General features: G+C 42.9%; 1 protein-coding gene across 1 annotated transcript in view; it reads right to left on the reverse strand.

The window, feature by feature from the left end:
* Positions 1-3,031: 3,031 nt before the first annotated feature.
* The window catches only part of LOC101351363 (UDP-glucuronosyltransferase 3A2-like), a 26,618-nt gene continuing 9,532 nt past the window's right edge, over positions 3,032-20,117 (reverse strand). The window contains 6 exon segments of the mRNA XM_004385257.1: positions 3,032-3,281; positions 5,048-5,267; positions 6,669-6,900; positions 10,257-10,685; positions 10,688-10,790; positions 13,744-13,848. Of these exon segments, the coding sequence (XP_004385314.1) occupies positions 3,032-3,281; positions 5,048-5,267; positions 6,669-6,900; positions 10,257-10,685; positions 10,688-10,790; positions 13,744-13,848 (1,339 nt within the window).

Raw genomic sequence — 20,117 nt, forward strand, 5'->3', positions numbered from 1 at the left:
TGGACTTAGATATTGTGATGGTTAAGACTGTGTGTCAACTAGGCAGGCCCATGATTCTCAGTGTTTTGGCAGTCATATAATGTTGTGATCACTTCCCTGTTGAGATTTGATATGTACCACCCCATGATGGGATTTGCGGTGAGTGGTACCATCAGGGCCAGAGTCTGTGGTGGCTACTGCCCCCTCAGCCTTCATCTCTCCACCCTCTGCTGCCTAGTCCTTCTTGCTCTCCTTGCCAGGGCTTTTGCTTATTCTGTATCCTGCAGCTGGCTCCTGTTCATCTGACCTCCAGTTCTTGGGACTTGAGCTAGCAGCTTACCTGAGGTCTTGCCTGCTGATCTTGAGATTCATTGATCTTCACAGTGTGTAAGCAACAGCCCTGCTCTCCAGCCTACTGATCTTGGGTTCACCAGCCCCTGTGGCTATGTGAATTAGGTGAAGCCTCTTTCCTACCCTACAGACTTGGAACGTTCAGCCTCTAAAAACTGTGTGAGCCATTTCCTTGATGTAAATCTCTCTCTCTCTCTCTCTATATATATATATATATATATACATTTATATGCTCTACTGGTTTTGCTTCTCTAGAGAACCCAGCCTAAGACAGACAGTAACCACTAATAAATTCAAAACAAATTTGGTCAAAAATAAATCATTCAAAGTGAAATATCTCATGAAAGCCACCTACCAGAGAGATAATGTAGTAGTTAAGGAAGAGAAATAAACAAGATAGAAAAAAATATGGGGCTACTGATGATATGATGAAGGCAGCAAACCAGCACTAGATGGCCTGGCTACAGACCATTTCAAATAAAAGACAAAAGCCCTGAAGTTTTAAGTCGTATTTTTTCTGGTTTCTGAAAGAGGCAGCTGAATGCAAATTCCTGAGGGCTTACCAGATACAGGGATGTTCCCTGCCATGTGGAAGATGGCAGGTGGAAGTTTCCTAAATCAAGGAAGTCTTGGAAAATGCAATTGCTGCTGAGACCTGAAGTCCCAAAGCCTTACACTGAGGTGTCCAGTTCTCACCTTGGGCTTTGCATTCCTCGGTTTACAAAAGTGGGGCTTGTGTGAAGGGGACTGTGAAAAGTAGGAAGCAAAGGGAGTATCACCCAAGGACCACCTGCAGGTCCAAGCCTGACCAGCACAGCAGCTGTCTTTGCAGGAGGGGACTCGTGTAGTGCCCAGATGTGGAATCCTGGGAGGGCCTGTCTCTGCCCTAAATGCATGTGACAGGGCAGATTCCTGAGCTTTGCAGAGAGCTGACACATGGTGGCAAGAGGTAGGCCTAAAACGGGAGAATTTGCCAAATTGCCAAATAGCTTATTTTTTTTTATTAAAAGTGATGGAAATCTGCTAAGGAAATGTTTGGGCTGATTCCCGTAGAGGCTGGCAAGTAGAAGACCCTTTTGACATATTTAGAGAAGCCTTCAGAAGCACTTTGTGGTGAACTGGTATAGTTCCTGGGGCTCCAGAAGAGAACAGGTACAAGATCTCCCTAGCAGGTCAACGCAAACGCCAAGAAAGGGAGCCAAAGGACGTAGCAAGCAAATTTTACCTTTTTTTTTTTATTTAACGGAAGTTTTCGTTTTGAAATAAATGTAGATTCCCATGCAGTTGTAAGAAATAATGCAGAGCAATCCCTTGTACCTTTATCCAGTTTCCTCCAGTGATAACATCTTGCGAAACTATAGCACAATATCACAACCAGGATATTGATGTCCATACAGTCCGTATACAGAACATTTCCATCATCACAAAGATCCCTCATGGAGCCTTTTTATAGCAACATCCACTTCCCTCTTACAATCACTTTCTCCTTAGTCCCTGGAACCATTAATCAGTCCTCTATTTCTATAGTTTTGTCAGTGCAAGAATGCTGTATAGAAAGGGCCACATAAACCAGAGACTTCATCAGCCTGAGACCAGAAGAACTAGATGGTGCCTGGCTACCACAAATGAGCGCCCTGACAGCGAACACAACAGAGAGTCCCTGACGGAGTAAGAGAAAAATAGGGTGCAGAATTCAAATTCTAGAAAAAGACCAGACTTAACAGTTTGATTGAGACTGGAGGGACCCCGGAAGATATGCCCCCTGGACTCTCTGTTAGCCCAAAACTAAAACCATTCCCGAGGCCAACTCTTCAGACAAAGATTAGACTGGACTATGGGACATAAAATGATACTTGTGAAGAGTGTGACTCTTAGCTCAAATAGATACATGAGACTAAATGGGCAGCTTCTGTCCGGAGGTGAGATGAGAAGGCAGAGAGGGTCAGGAGCTGGCTGAATGGACACAGGTAATCAGGAGTGGAAAGGAGGAGTGTGCTGTCACAGTATAGGGAGAACAGCTAGGGTCACATAACAATGTGTGTATAGATTTTTGTATGAGAAACTAACTTGAATTGTAAACTTTCACTTAAAGCACAACAATAAAAAAAAAGAATGCTGTATAAATGGAATCTTACAGTACGTAACCTTTCAGGAATGGCTTTTTTTTTTACTCACCATATTTCTCTGGAGATTCATCTAGGTTGTTGCATGTATCGACAGTTCTTACTTTTTATTGCTGAGTAGCACGCCATGGTATGGATGTAACAGTTTATTTAACCATTCAGGCATTGGAGGACATCTGGGCTGTTTCCAGTTTGGGGCTATTGTTAATAAAGCTGCTATAGACATTCACGTAAAAAAAAGTGATAGAAGGAGAAATGGGGAGAGACTGGACAAGAAAGATGAAATGGCCAGAGAACTGTGCCTAGGAGATGGGAGTGATAAGGAAGGCTTGGCTGGCTAGTGAAGGTTTATGTCTGAGTGGAGGTGACCCAATTCACACAGGAACTAGGCGAGAAGCCTGAGAGTGCTGAGTAAGGATTTCGCAAAAGAGGAAGAAAACAGTAAGGAGCAAATGGCAGTACCACCAGCAACTGAAGGAGATGGGAGAACACCATGGGTGGCCTGTGTTGGGAGAAGCCTCCCAAGAACCAGTGACTCCCCAACATACCCAGCCCTAGAATCATCCATCATGTCTGCTTTAGCTTCCTGGACCCACACGGTGGCCTAGCCTCCCACAAAGCCATATGGAACCCAGAGTGATCCCCAGCAGGAACAAGAAGACGTCAAGCAGGTTCCACTCACGCCAGGGCTGCTGGAAGGCAGAGGGCTTGCGGTGCGCCCCACCCCCTGTCTGGAGGATGTGGTCGATCCAGCCTACCAGCCGCTGGGAGGGGCTCAGGGGGTGGGAGCGCCTGATGATGCTGGCGGCCATGGCTGCAGACTTGCACCTGTTGGCAGAGACAGTGGGGGCATTACTGACGTGGTCTCAGAAGACTTACAGTGGAAGAATCTTTTCTTCCAGATGCACAAAAGAGTGAGTTTCGAAGAAGAGTTGTTGACCTGGCCAAGCCTATCAAGCTGGGTCCTTGGAAATTTCAAAAAACAAAATGTACACACAAAGATGCACACATGATGCTAAAAGAGCTAAACTATTAAAATAGCGTAAGTCCACAGAACTAATCCCTACCCCAAGAAAGCTAATGATAGATTATGGGAGAATTATATATGATGTAATTATTGTATTAGAACATATACCTTCTTGGTGCCAGGCACTGGGCTATGTGACGAGTATGACTCTGGACTGTCAGGACCTCAAGAAGACACTGCACTCTCCTGCACCATCAGAGCATCAAGTAGGCAGGGCTGCTCCATGGGGGTAAGGACTGTGCAGTGTCAAGGGACCCCGCACTTAGAAGGACCAAGTATTTGATTTATTCTCTGTGTTCTCCATCTTGAAATTCTTAACATATTTTTAACTAGGGGCCCCATGTTTTCATTTTTACCCAGTTACACAAATTATGTAGCCAGTCCTGGTGTTGTAAAATGTCTGGGAAAGATTCCAGATAAGAATGGCTATTACGCGGGGGCTGCAGTTCTTGGGCTTTTTGGGTCTCAGAACTTTCAGAATCCAGTGAAAGATACAAATCTATTCTTCAGAAAATGAATATTTGCAACACACAACCTAGCAAATATATAAAAAATCCCCAGGGTTAACAGACCCCTGAAGCTTAACTACATTTTCAGACTCAGAACCACTAGCTATGTAGTTGTTTTACAAGCATGCAACAAAGATTTTTTGAGTGTCTCCTGTGTGCAAAGAACTCTCATTAAGCATTGAGGTCTGATTGAGGGTGTGTGCACCTGAAACTCTAATAATGGATTCAGTCCTTCTTAGCTATAAGAAAGAAAAAGATATTTTTTCTCTTAATAATGAAGTCATTGTGCTCGATAGGCAGTTACTTGGAGGTCACTGGGCCCTTTTGTTAACTCACTTAACAGAAATTATTAACCCCGAACTCTGTGGCAGGCCATGTGCTGGGCTCTAGAACACAGTGGGAAGCATGAGACACACCCTGCTGTCCTCATGGAGCTGACTTTCTAGTGTAGGGAGACTGACAAGAAATAAGAATGTAAGCCAACAGGATAATTACAAAGCCTGAGGTGTGTTAAGAAGGAAATAAGATAATTGGAGTAAGTGAGAGAAGAGACTAGCTAGGGTGGACAGAGAAGGACTCTCTGAGAAGGCGACATTGAAGATGGACCAGAATGTCATGAAAAGATCCATCCAAGGGAAGCGAAGGGAAGGAGTCTTCTAGAGAACAGCCTGGGCAAAGACCCAGAGGTGGAGAAGAAGATCTTGCTGCATCTGGTGAGCACAAAGGCAAACTCCTGCCTCAGTAGAATATTATTATAAGGATCCCAAACACATAAAAACCTCTTTCAAGATCTATCTGACATCAGAGATACAAGTATCTCTGTAAAATCTTTGTGTCCCTCACAATCTTTAAGGTAAAAAATTATTCTCAGCATCTAACCTAAATTGCTCTAGTCTTGCTCTTGGAGGAAATGGGTCAGCTCTTAGCACGCCTGTTTATTATTATTTCATGCCTGGGAAGTTTCAGATTTCTTACAAAGGAGACCCACACAGTGTCTTTGGTATATAAAGCAAAGCTTCCTTTGGCTTAAGTGACCATATGCCCAGAGTGCTGCATACCTCTTGTCTTCTATGACTTGTTTCATCATAAGAGCCAAAGTTCCTGCCTTGAGCTGATTTATTGGAATAGAGACACCAAGGTTTTTGGCTTCTACTCGGAACAAGTTTTCAGGCTGGTCTCCAAAGAGTGAAATCCCCACCATAGGCACGCCGTGTTGGATGGCCTCCATTATACTATTCTGCCCACCATGGGTGACAAGAAGACGGATGCTAGAATGAGCTGTTTCAAAGAAAGCAGGACATTTCAGAAAGAAAAGTTTCATAACACCAGGTAGTGCAGCAATGGCAGAAGAAAATGTCAAGGGAATCTCAAGCTATATTGGAGCGATTGTAATTACTAGTTTTGTTTGGAATACCCTGAATGTGCATGTTCCAAGATTCAAGATTCCAAGCCTTGCCTCTGTATAGAGACTTCTCCCCTTGTCCAGAAACCACTGAGATCCTAGAGAAAGCCTCAGAGAAGAGTGCTATATATCTATCCATCCATCCATCCTTCCTTCCTTCCTTCCAGCCATCCATCCCTCTCTCTCCTCCCTGTCTCATCTTTCTTTGCTTCTCTAATTTCTATTTGTTCTCTATCTCTTTGTCCTCTCTTCATCTTCTCCACTGCTCACTTATTTTCCTCTTCTCTGAATTACTGACACACTAATTGACATCACAATTCACGTGGCACTTGGAAAACTTACAGGGCATTGTCATCTTTAGAGTCTGCATGAATTTTCTCCTCAATTTTATGAGAAGCCCCAGAAAGCAGGGAATGGACCCTACAGGACTGTATTTACAGTCCCTACCTTTCTATCACACACTTATTGAGAGCAAACTAGAATGATTGGTAATAATGAAGATGTCATCTCGACCTGCACCTCTGAACCTGAAAGTATATCAGAACCTCTTTGTGAAATCTTTGAAAATGGGGGTCATGAGTCCCACACCACAGTCTGTGGAATACATGTGTAGGGGTGGAACCAGGAACATGTTTCTTAAATTTCCCAGCTCATTTTGAGCCATAATCTTGGTTATGAGCCTCTGATCCAGCCAGTGCCTGTGGCAGTGAGGGGTGCCCAAGAAGCAGTACTGGGCACAGAGAAAACCCCTTGATACTAGAGAACTCTATGGGAAAAATACCCAGCAATAAGCTTTCTCAGCTTGGCAATCAGATATTTTGGCACATCCAAAAGACACTGTTGGCATCAATATGGTGAAGGTATGAGCTCTTCACATCCTTAGTATATAAGGAGGATGTGTGTGTGGGCATGTGTCCACCCTGGACTGTATTCTTGGAGTTTACAGGTTGTCTTGGATTGTATTTGGGTGACCTTGCTCAGTGCAAATGCAGTAGAGTCAAGGGGACTTAACAGAGAATATCATTTATGGCTGCAAAAACATTGCATAGAAAGCAATGAAGGGGAGCTGGCTATGTGGGCATCTGATCTCATTGGAAGTACAGCCTGATTCACAAGACTCCAGCTGGTTGCTCCTCTCCTGCACTCTGGAGCTTTGCCATTAGCTACCAACTGCTTCCTTCCTGTGCTGCTGGGAATACCCAAGGAGAGATCAGAGCCCCAATGAACCCTAAAGACATGTAAATGGAAAGAGGGAAGCAGATCTGGGAAGCCCTTACCCAGGAGGTCACTCTGAGGAAACCAGTCCACAATTTTCACATTTGCTGCCAATTACACATCTTTGGGCCAATGTGAACACTCGTATCTCCATATTACTCCTTGGGGAAGGTGAGCAAAGGCACTGTTCATCTCCTTGCCAATCTCCTGGGTCTGATAGGTACTTAACATGGAGCCCACAGACACAAGGATAAAACCAGAGTCTCCAAACTTGGCTATGAAGCTCTCAAGGTCCTAGATAGAAGTAACAAAAGAAAGGAGGTAAATGAAGTTATTCTTGAAAGCCTAGAGGCCAAGTGAAAGTCAGGCTATTTACTAAACACATCCTTATCTCAGTGCCTTCTCCTCAATGCCCTTAAAATGTTCTCAAAGCACCTGGAACAACTCAATACCCTCTCTACTGTGCCCATGTCCATTGTGTCTGGATGGCCTGGAATTGATTTTTCTGAGACCTCAGGGCACATTTTCCCATATAAATAATATTAAATAATCCCAAATAGGGGTGAAGAGGGCTTTTAGGTTAAAACAGACACATTACACCAAGGTTCTCATAGCACAAGACAGCACTAGCAGTTCTGGATCCAACTCTCATGAACAACAATAATTTACAGAAGAGGGAAGTTGAGACAGTGGGAGCATCTTTCTTCATTGAAAAACCTTGACTCCAGCATCAGGGTCATCCGCCTACCCTCCACCCATTTTGATCAGGGGAGATATGGTTATCTGGGGAGTTTTCCAAGGCCAGACCAGAGGTCGTAGCACCTGGAAGAGCATGTGTGAGGGATCGGATCCAACAGGGGGAATCGGGCTGAGTGAAGAAGCTGGAGAAGATCTCCAGCATAAGAAGTGAAGGCAGAATTGGCTAAGGCTCTTCACCCAATGTGCCACTTAGCATGTTTTGCACCGATATTACATGATTTTCTCGGTCACTGATGTTTACACGGGAGACCTGGTGGTGCAGTGGTTAAGAGCTCAGGCTGGTAACCAAACTGTCAGCAGTTCGAATCCACCAGCCGCCCCTTGGAAACCCAATGGGGCAGTTCTACTCTGTCCTGTAGGGTCGCTATGAGTCGGAATCTACTAGACAGCAACGGGTTTGGTTTTTTTGGTTTTGATGCTTACACTACATTTGTAGCCGTGAGTATACATTACAAACCCCTAGGAAGATTTTTTAAAAGTGCCAATGTCCAGGCCCAACCCCAGACCTGCGCATGGTAATTTTTTTCAGTCCCTGCAATGGATTGAATTGTGACCCCCTGAAAATATGTGTTGGAATCCTAACCCTTATACTTGTGGGTGTAATCCCATTTGGGAATAGGGGTTTCTTTGTTATGCTAACGAGGCCATGTTAGTGCAGGCTGTGTCTTAGACCTAATCACTTTTGAGACATAAAAAGAACAGATTAGGCACGAGAGAAGCAAGCCCAAATGGGGAATCAAATGCCATGTGGAGCTCTCCAAGGAAGGCAGAGAAGAATGCTAGAGAAGCTGAGACAAAGAACTGACAGAGAGCCTTCCCCTAGAGCTGGCACACTGAATTCAGACTACTACCCTCCTGAACCCTGAGAAAACAAACTTCTGTTCATAAAACCACCCACTTGTGATACTTTTGTTACTTCAGTACTAAGAAACTAAGACAGTCCCCCAGGAAGTTTTTAACAAAAGTTGTGATCTAATGGAGCCCAGTGGTTAAGCGCTCAGCTGCTAGCCAAAAGGTCAGTGGTTTGAACCTGCCAGCCACTCCATGGGAGAAAGACGTGGCAGTCTGCTTCTGTAAAGATTTACAGCCTTAGAAACCCTATGAGGCAGTTCTACTCTGTCCTATAGGGTCACTATGAGTTGGAATCGACTCAATGGCAAGGGGGCTTGGTTTTTGTTTTTTGTGAACTAATGCCCTAAATCTTACCTAGCACAGTTTCATCAATTCTTACTTTCTAATATTTCTTTGGACCTTAACTGTCTCTCATTTCTGTGGCTGCCCCTAGCTCCCAGCCCCTCACCGTATTGGGGTGCTCTGCCTGAACTTAACCCTACCCAACATAATACTGCAGGATCTACAATCCCAAAGGACCAACCACTCAAAAACAGCCTTGTCATCCTTTTATAATTATCGAAGCAATGTAAGACCATTATATAAAAATTGAAAAAGGCACAGAAGAAAAATTTTTGAAAACAAGCATCTCATCTCACAGCCATTATAACTCTTCTCATTGTTCTCCTGATTGACCATTCCCTCCCCCAGCCCCAGGACCCAGGCCTGGCCTACCATAAGACCCCCAGATTTGGCCTGGCTTTATTTTTGCAACTGAATCATCCACTAGTCTAGTCTAGACAGAGTCATCGGGAACCTATTGTTTCCTATAACTCATCTCCTTAACAATTCTTCCATATAATGCCCAACTCACTTTTACCTACACACTTTAGGTCCCTGTTCTCATAACCCGGTGAGCCTTTCCTCCCCTTCTCCATTCGTAAAATATCCTGCCACCAACTCAAAGCCCATCTCCCCCAGGTGTCTTTCACCAACTCCTCCTATTCACTCCATCCAAGGTCAATAGAGGAAGGGCAGAGACTTTGGTGCCTGCAAAGCCCAGGCCAAACCTCAACTCTCCTGGCCTTTGAGCTGAATGGTAATAGGAAGTCACTTACACCACCTGAGCCTCTGTCTCCTACTCTATAAGAAGGGAGATCATCACACTTCCCTGCAGATCCCAGAAGATGAAGTAAGAAATCTTCCATAATAGTGCTGATAGGCAAAAGGCAGCCAACTGACCTTAGCTCCTCTCGCTTTTATAGCTATGGTTCTAAGGCCAGGCTGCCTATTAGAATCGCCTGGGCAGCTTTGACAACTGACAGTGCCCAGATGTCAACGAAGACCAGAAGGTCTACATGGTGTCAGGAACCAGGGTTCTCCAGGCAGGGGACCCCGGACATGAAGTCTACAGCTCTTGCTATCAGTCTCACATAGTCCTGCTCTGGTTTCACATTGTTTCCTGCAAGTCATTTCCTTAACAATTCTTGCACATAATGGGTAGTCACCACATACTTACTGTATGTTATTGTTGTTGGTTGCCTTCAAGTCTTTGGAGTCCCTGGGTAGCATAAACAGTTAAGTGCTGGATTACTAGCTAAAAGATTTGGCAGTTCAAACCCATCCAGAGGCACCTCAAAAGACAGACCTAGCTTGGCCTGACAACCTCCTTCTGAAAGGTCACAGTCTTGAAAATCCTATGGAGCAGTTCTATTCTGCACATATGTAGCTGCCATGACTTATTGTATACATAATCATGAAAAATGCACATGAAAATATCAACTTTTTGAATGGCTTACCCCACCAGAGCCAGGACTAGGGTGAGGAAAGAGAGGAGCCTAAGGCACATGATTTAAGGACACCCCCAGTCTCAGGGTCATGCAAGAGCTGGCCCTGTACTTGTACAAAACGCAGAGTGAGTGCCTCCCTACATAGCGCCCCTAGGTGCCTCACTTGCCTGCCTACTTCAAGCCCAGGTTCCCACTAGCAGTAGGCAGCCACCAACTCTGCACTGAGGGCCTCTGCATGAAACCCAGATTGAGTGCTAAGGTTTTACTTACTTGCAGTACTGGTTTAATGGGTTTGGCCATTAAAACTCCAACATAAACAGTATTAGGAAGCAGGGGCCGAGCAAAATCAAAGGCAAAGTCAGAGTTAACAAACTGTAACTCTGCTTTCCGTAGAAGATGAGACAACAGTGGGCTAGAGCCTTCTGGAAAATGTTCCTTGATGGTGTTGTCATACCGAGAGTGGATTTGCCATTGCTTCCTAGAAAAACCAAAGAACATCAGAAGGTTCTTCATTCATCCCCAGAAGTCCATGCGGTCAGTTAGCAAGGAGTGGAATGTTGGAATATAAGACACGGGGCTGGGTAGCCCAAAATCCACAGTGCCAAACGAGGAAGGAAGAATGGATACAAATGATTTCCCAAGCTTTTCAGCAATCAGGAAAGGACAGTAGTCAAAAATTCCCACTACTACCAGTTTAAAAAGTTCTCATTCTTTAAGGAATCCACGATATCCCTTCTTCTTAGCAAATGACTGCGCTGAATCCCAAGTAGTTCCATTAACTTTAAAAATTGTTCAAATGTTTCCCTGTAAGAAAGAAAATAAATGATAAATATTTGTAAGAGGTGTTAATTTCATGATACACAATTGAATCTTGGGACCCAAAGAAGATATTCCAGGTAAGCAAGAGCATATCTGGCAGCAGCCCATCTATTTGACTACTGTCCCACAAATACCCTCTACGCCGGTCGCTCTGGTCTAGGTGTTTCTGCTCCCTTGAATGTTTCCACTTTTTCCTCTCCCCTTTTCACTCCTCATCCAAATCCCACCCATTTCTCAATGCCAGATCAAGGCCCTTCTGCTCTAGGAGTTGTCTTTGAACAAAGTAGACCTCACAGATCTCTCTCCACTTAGTACATTCTGTGATGCTCTGTTTAGCCTTCATTTACATATTGACTTTTTATGAGTGACTGTCTTGTTTCCCAGCCAAACTGTTTGTACAACTTGAAGACAGAGTCTCATGAATATTGATGATAGTCCTTATTTTTAAATCACTGTGTATTCTGCATTTGACAGATTGCCTCACCCAAGGGACTCTTCAATGATGATATCAGCATCCAAAATCTCAGCTAAAAATAAGAATTCCACTTTCTTATGCCCAACAACAACAAAACAAACCGATTACCATTGAGTCGATTCCAACTCATAGTTACCCTATAGGATTGAGTAGAACTGCCCCACAGGGTTTCCAAGGAGTGGCTCGTGGATTCAAACTACCAACCTTTTGGGTAGCAGCCATAACTCTTAATCACTACGTCACCAGGGCTCCTGCTGTTCCTAGGAGTTAAGTAATTTGAAAAAAAATTAAAAGCCTAGTTTTGAAGCACATTATTAGCCTTTCCACTTCAATGCCGACTGGGATATTTAGAGGAGATAATGCCATAGCTTTAGTGACACCTAATTAAGACTTTTGTCTATGGGACCATTTCAGGTATCATTCTTCTTGCAATGATTGTCCATCATTAAAAAGCAATTCTGACTCATGGAGACACCATGTGTTTGAAAGCAGAACTGCACTCCATAGGGTTGTCAAGTACACTCCATAGGTTCTGCTCTTTCAGAAGTAGATTGCCAGGCCTTTCTTCGTAATCATTTCTAGGTGGGTTTGAACTGCCAACCTTTCAATTAGTAGCCAAGTGCTTAATCATTTGTGCCATCCAGGGACTTCCAATTATTTAATAGCTTAGAAAATTATCCTAAAATTAATTTAAAAACTAGAAACACATTTTTACATAATATACATTAAAAAAAATAAGGCAAGAATGGAATATATGAAGCTCATCATTGCCTGCCTAGAAAATAATGCTGTTTGTACAGCATAGATGTAAATAGATGAGGATGCCCTAGACACAGGTAACAGGCACAGGGGCTCAGAAGCCCCGGGGGCATCCTGATTGCATGGAGAAGTGAAAGAATCAATACTCAGGCACTCCTGCTCCCCTGCTGGGACCCTGGGCAGTTCGGGCTGCCTGGCTCCGAACCAGAGAGAATAGGTCATGCCTTCCACAAACCTATAACCTGCACACCACTGCACCATAGTGTCCCAGTCAGAGAAGGCCCAGAGGTTGACAACTTGTTAGCCATATGCTGGTCTTTAGGATCAACTTCAAGTCCCATAGCGGAGGTGATGGGCTGAAATTGCCTTCTGCTTTGTATTTGAATTTCACATGACAATGAATGATTGTCAAATATTTTGGATAATTTCAGTAATTCAGCATAAATTCCTAGAATAACGTTCATCAATTATATTTATAATTATTAATAAATAGACAAAAAATTTAGGAAGGCACTGTTACTTGTGTCTGTCCTCAAAAATATTAACTTGGGAAGAACAGACTAGGCATATACTTTTAAAATGTAACTAACAACACAGTATAAACTAGGTGTCAAATGAGTGGTTTAGATCAGACCTAGACAAGATGGGATGTGATCTTCCAGCTTGAGTGAGGAAGAAGGCTTTATGGAAAGAGACACATTTGATCAGGACCTCCACTAATAAATAAGTAAATAGAGCTCTGGTGGCGTAGAGGTTAAGAGCTCAGCTGCTAAACAAAAGGTCAGCAATTCAAATCCACTAGCCACTCCATGGAAACCCTATAGGGCCGTTCTCCTCTGTCTTACAGGGTCTCTATGAGTCGGAATTGACTTGATGGCAATGGGTTTTCACTAATAAATAGAATTTTCTTGAAAAAAAAGAAGAGGTGAAGACACCAAGAGAGGTAGGGATTTGCATCTTTTTACTGTCTAAGAGTATGGAGTTTCTTACTCCTTTGCATTCCAGGTGAAAGAGAAAGGAGTCAGCTTCATGTCTCATTGTGCACCAGGTTAATTGTTTTTTTAAAAGAACTTGAAGTGGCCAGAGGTTCAACTTCTTCGAAATCAGTGTTTCTAAGTGTTCCCTCCATTAGTGAAATAAAATGTTGCCGTTGAGTCAAATAGAATAAAATGTGAGGAAAGGGTAGGAAAAATAAGTGGAAAAAAAAGATTCTCTGATTTCCTTACCAACAATGAGAAGCTGAAGTGCCTTTCTCAGTTTCTGTGCCGAAGAGATTACAGACAATAATTGTAGGCAAAGTGTTGCAAGGAAGGCCCAAAGGGAACAACACCCCAATTTATGCAGAAATTTATTCATGCTTACAGTGGAAGAGGGAATTAAATGGAGTACTGTAGAATCTCCCGTGACTGGACTGGATGATTGGGAATGCAACAGCTGCCTACGCATCTATCTGTCCATCCATCCACCCATCCATCCATCCATCCGTCTATCCACCCAGCCATCCACCCATCATCCATCCATTTATCCATCCATCTGGACTGGACTGGATGATTTGGAATGCAACACCTGTCTACTCATCCGTCTGTCCTTCCATCCATCCATCATCTCTTTTGCTTACCATCACTGCAAGCATCCGTGCATCCATCTATTCATTTGTACCACTAAAATAGTGACTCTTTGGTTCAAAGAATAAAATAAAGTTACCTGCCATGCAAAGCTTCTTCAACAAAGAAATTAAAAGACTTCATAAATTCTTTTCTAAAACCTTCAGGAGGAAGCCAACTGATAACTTGGTATGTTTTTTTTCCTCTTTAAAATCTAAGAAAATACCAATGAGAGAAAAAAGTTTAATAGCATAATAATACCCAAGTTTGCTTATATTAATAATTTTCTATTTCTTTGAATGTTGCTTTTTTCCTTTGTCTTGGTTACAGAGATTAAGATATGGACATGTTTGGGGGACATTATCTGCCTACCACACAGTCCACCCTTTCCAAAACAAACATTCACATCCTCCCACATGGAAATTTCGTGGGGTTTTTTTGTTTGTTTGTTTGTTTGTTTTTGCTTTCTCACTCAATTATATAAACTGATAACATTTACTGAGAACCATACAATGATTCAGGTGCTTTCATTCAGTTTAAACTTATGGAAGTGTACATTTAAAGCTATCATTTAAAGGTATAGCATTAGTCCCATTTTATAGGCGAGAAAACAAAGGTTAATTGAGTTTAAGATCATTTGTCAAGGTTGCACACATAGGGAGTGATTGAGTTTGTACTTCAATGCAAGTCTGTTTGATTACAGAGTCTGTGCAGTTTCTGTTTTAGAAAGATTAGTTTTCATTTTTTAAAATGACACATGCAAATAGTTTTTTTTCAGTCAAAAAGTACTAAAAGGTCAAATGAAAAATACAGTCACCTTCATCCCAAGCATACCAGCTTGGCTCCCCTCCATAAATATCACCAGTTGCTGTTGAGTCCACTCTGATCATGGCGACCCCATGAGTGTCAGAATAGAACTCTCCTCCATAGGGTTTTCTTTTTTGTTTTATAATTTATTTTGTTGTTATTGTTGTTGAGAATATACACAGCAAAACATACACCAATTCAACAGTTTCTACATGTACAATTCAGTGACATTGATCACATTCTTCTTCAAGTTGTGCAACCATTCTCACTCTCCTTTTCTGAGTTGTTCCTCCCCCATTAGCATAAACACACTGCCCCATAAGGTTCCTATCTGATCTTCCAAGTTGTTGTTGTCAGTTTGATCCCATATAGATACATCTCAGAATAGCATAATGATCAAGGCAGACATTCTTTACTAGTTAACCTAAACTAAAAAATAGCAGAGGAACATTGTCTCATATAGTGCCGGAAGATGAGCCCCTCAGGTTGGAAGGCAGTCAAAATACGAGATGGATTGACACAGTGGCCACAACAATGAGCTCAAACACAGCAACAGTCATGAGGATGGTGCAGGACTGGGCAGTGTTTCATCCTTTTGTACATAGGGTCACCATGGGTCAGAATCAACTTGACGGCACTGAACAACAACAGTAACAACACTGTTGGTTTTCAGAAGACTTCAGTGGATATTTTTGGTTTAAAGTTTAAATGATTTTCTCAGGGCAATAGTTTAAGGAGTTCATCCAGCCTCTGTGGCTCCAGAAAGTCTGGATTCCATGAAATTTTAAATTCTGTTCTGCATTTTCCCCCTTTTGATCAGAATTATTCTATAGAATCTTTGATCAAAATGGTCAGTATTGGTAGCTGAGCACCATCTATTTCTTCTGGTCTCATGGAAGAGGAGGCAATTGTTCATGGAGGCAATTTTAGCCACACATCCATTTCCTCCTTCTATTCCAGACTCTCCTTCTTCCTCTGTTGTTCCAGGTGAATACAGCCCAATTGTTGTACCTTGGATGGTCACTTGCAAGCCTCCATAGGGTTTTACATGCCTGATTTTTTGGAAGCAGATCCCCAGGCCTTTCTTCCAAGGCACCTCTGGGTGGACTCAAACCTCCAACCATTTGGTTAGCAGCGAAGTGCATTAATCATTTGCACCACCCAGGTACTCCTCAATTATCCATGTGTAATAAAGACTCCATTTTTGAAGTTTGATGACAGCTTTCAAATACCACCACCCTCTTCCCTTTCTGTGCCTTATTAGAGCAAACTGGTAAGAAAGACTGCCTGCTCCTTCCCTTGCCTCTGGAGAGAATTTCAAACCATGCAAGCCTATGCCCATGTAAGGGACACCTCACTCCATCCCAACCCAGACCCTCAATAAAAGCTCAAGCCAGTCATCCCTTTCATCCCTTTGTGCCCTTTCAAGTCGTTTCTTATACCTGCTACAGAGCCTGCCCTGCTATCCCTAAAAAGCCTCATTATATGTATATCAAACATTTTTATACCCTCTTGATGAATGTGTACCATCATCAGTTTCAACATCAGAACCAAATTTTGGGTGAAGTGTTGATTCCACCCCCCAGGGACAACCACAAGACAGTTAGCACAGTGAGATAATGTCTAGATAATGACCAACACCACCAAGGGTCTTTGTTCTCTTGCCTTGGCCTGCTCTGGAGCTGCTGCCTACTGGTGAGCATGGACTTTGAACTGCTGCCTGCTGGCAAGCTTGCGCTTTGAACTGTACTGCTTAGCATGCCATTTGCTTAGTCCCACCAAACCTATGTTAAATATTAAACCAATCTAAGTCAGAAGTTTCAATAATTGGAATTTAGAGACAGGAGTATGAGATCAGGGCCCTTTAAAGTGGTCTTGTGTTGTGTGTCTCTGCCTAGGCTTATCTATATATCTCTGATTGAACTGTATGTCTTGATTCCAGCATAAGCTGTGATTGGTGCTGGGCTCAGGGGAATGATTCTTACCATGTGACAACTAGTTGTGTTTCTCAGCCAGTCATTAGCCCCATTCTACAAAGCACCCAGAGGAAAGACTGATGTTCTGTGCAATATACAGGCCTATCAGGTGGTAAGAACACAGCCACTACGTGATACACTCAGGTGAGGTCCAAACTCCTAAAAGGAGGTGGAACACTGGATACTACTAAATGCCTTTGCTGCTGCTGCTGCTGTTTATATCTTTACAGCTAAAACAAATTCTGATTCTCAGAGTTATAAGGAAAAACATCCATGGTATTCCATGGCACAGCCAAGGGGTTAATTCAAACCTAACTTTAGCCTGGAGCCCTCAACCGTGGAGGAGGCCCCTAACCCTGAAGATACTTATTTGGGACTCTCTGGAGGAAGAAAATTTTAAATATGAGCAAGTTAGAGAGTCTCCCTCCCCCATTGCAGTATATCTGGCAACCACCAAAAAGAGAGAGAGGTTACACATGTCTCTACACATAAAAAGGAGCCCTGGAGGTGCAGTGGTTAAGCGCTACGACTGCTAACCAAAAAGGTTGGCAGTTAAAATCCACCAGCCCCTCCTTAGAAACCCTATGGGGCAATTCTACTCTGTCCTATAGGGTCACTATGAGTCGGAATCGACTCAACAGCAACAGGTTTGGGTTTTTGGTTTAACACATTAAAAAAAAAAAAACCAAATCTGTTGACATCCAGTTGAGGCCTACCCATAGCAACTCTATAGGATACAGTAGAACTACCCCACAGGGTTTCCAAGATGTGGCTGGTAGATTCGAATTGCTGACCACTAAAGATATAATGCACAGCCTCACCAAGACACTACCTATTCCCTTCAGAGGTCCAGACAGTATGGGAAGTCACCAGACACAAACTTCACTCCTCAAAATACACAGGCTTGGGCTGTTGAACAAGACATTCAATGGAACCTTTATTTCCCTTATTGGCTTTAGGCTACAGGCCTCATAAAGTGCCATAATGACTTATTTAAATAAGTTCAAACCTAATTAAAGGAAATATGGCAGGTTCCAGTCATCAGTCAGGCATCAGGGGAGAACTGTAATAGAGTTTGACTCCATTTTTGATATTTGGCTGCTGACAGCTTTTAAGCCCTGCTCCTGTCTCTTCCCCTTCCCCATATGTGGTCAACTGACAAGAAAGATGTACCCGCCTTTGGTGCTATCAGGAAGTTCAAAGCACTTTAGGGAATCCTCACCCTAGCCCCACCCACTACCATAAAAAGCCACTCTCCTTTCCCTGCTCTTTCAAGTGATTTTCAGACCTGCTTAGGAGCTGCCCTTCCTTCCCCATAAAGCCTCTTATCATGGGAGTAATAAACAATTTCACTACCTTTTCTTCTGTGTGTGTGTCATCATCAGTCTCGATACCTGCATCAAATTGTGGGTAGGGATCCACTTTTGCTTCCTTGGAGTGTTCAAACCATTTAAGAAGAAATAACACTAACTCTACACAAACTCTTCCAGAAAAGTGAAGAGGAGGGAACACTTCCCAATTCATTTTATGAGGGCAGCATTACCTGGATGCCAAGGCCAGAGAGAGACATTACCAAAAAAAAAAATTCTAGAACAATATCCTCCATGACTATAGATGTAAAATATTAAAACAAGGCAAGTTGAATCGGAACTATATAAAAATGATAATACATCATGGCCAAATGGGGTTTATCCCAGGAATATGAGGTTGAATTAACATTCGAAAATCAATCAAATACATCACATTTACAGAATAAAGAAGAAAAATCATATGTTCATTTCTATACATATAGAAAAAGCATGCGCTTGGATTTCATCCAGATTAAAGCTGCACTCTTCAAAAGCCACTGCGAAGAGAATGAAAGGATATTCATAGCCTGGGAGAAAATATTTACAAAGCATATATCTGATACAGTACTAATATACGAAATCCATACAACCAAGTCTGAATATTCAATATAAAAAACAAACAACACGAACATTGCACTATGGTCAGAAGCACCACACCATCCCTCTTCAGCAAAGATCAGAAAAACTAAGTCAAACAGAGTCACATGTCAATCCTGAAACCCTAAGCATCAAATGAAGAGATAAAGAACTCAGCCAAGCACCGAATGGAATAAGAAACTGACCGAGAACAGAGCGTGAGGAGAGATACATGCAGAGGTCCCCTATCAGCTACCGCAGCATGGATCTGCCATCTTGGACTCGTATCAGAGATCAGCAAACAGGAGGTATGAGAAAGCAGCTTCACAGAGCTTCCAGCAGCAGACAGAACAACCAGCAACCCACGATATAAGCTTTCCCACCCCCCACCCCTCTTCACCCCCACTTAGCCTCCTCTGTTTCCTGCAGCCACAGTCTCCAGGAAGCACGAGCTTCTCCCCATTGCTGCTTGGATTTCACCTACCCACACTGGCCAGCTCCCTGAGTGCCATTTGTTGGCTGCTGGTGTTGTTTTTTTCTGCTTCTTTAGATTTCTTCCTTACCTCTCACCACCTTCGCCTCCTTTCTCTCAAATACCTGGCTCCGTACGCCATCTTTGATTCTTCCTGAAAGGCTGTGAAACACCGCTTGACTGTGAAACTGCTTCCTGGCCCATGCCGCCACGCTGGTGGGACCCCCGGGGCTTTTTTGTTTGTTTGTTTGCTCTGATTTGTTCTGTTTTGATTTGTTTCTTTGTTTTCTTTTTCTTTTCTTGGCTTGGGAGCCCCTTCTAGCCAGGCAATACCACAAGGCGTGGAAGCTAGTCCCTTACTCTGTGCAGACGCACAGGGACATCTCTGGGGTCACTTACTTTTTTTTTTGTTTTGTTTTGGTTTGTTTGATTTTGGGTTTTTTTTTTTTTATTTCTTTGTTTAGTTTTCTTCTCTCTCTTATTCCCTTTTTGTCTTTCTTCATTTCCAGTTTCTCAATTTATTCATTTTCATTTTTTTCTTTTTTTTTTCATTTTTGTTTTTACCCATTTCTCAGTCTCTTACCTCTCCACTCCAATAGGAAGCTCACTTAGCACTTTTTTTTGTTTGTGTGTATGTTTTTGGCTCCTGTTCCCCTCTCCTCTCTCTCATCTTTCAATATCTATCTTAGCTCCACACATCACAATCTCTCCCTTCCTTCCCGCCTACCTGCACCGTGCGCTGAACATCACACTCCCAAGCAGCACAGGCACGACCTACTGGAACCTACCCTGCACTGATTCCCGGTCTGCACTGTCAGCCCTGGTAAGTGCCACAAAAAACCTATCCCAGCAACTCCCTGCTGTACCATACCTGAATGACTAGCCCTGCCCATTGGAGAAGGAGGTGAAAAGTATTGTGCCCACAGACGAGCAAACAACAAAGAACTCACAGCCCGCCTGCTCAGACATAATCAAATAAAACAAAAAAGCATGACAAAACAAACAAATCTACAATCAATAAATGAAGAAAATAACCACTGAATTCCCCGAAGACAGCAGACAATATCAAAACATTTACAAAAACAGGACAGGATGGTTCCAGGAGGCATCCAAAATAAAACACCAGATGACCTTCCAGTAGAAGAAAAAGCACTAGACCTAACTGATAGGGAATTCAAATCTCTAATATTCAGAATTATCCAAGAGTTGAAGCAAAAAACAGACAAAAATGAGGAAAAAATAGACACATTCATGGAAAAGGCAGACAAATTCATGGAAAATACAGACAAAACAT

Source organism: Trichechus manatus, unplaced genomic scaffold (genome assembly GCF_000243295.1).
Source record: "Trichechus manatus latirostris isolate Lorelei unplaced genomic scaffold, TriManLat1.0 scaffold00135, whole genome shotgun sequence".
NCBI lineage: Eukaryota > Metazoa > Chordata > Mammalia > Sirenia > Trichechidae > Trichechus > Trichechus manatus.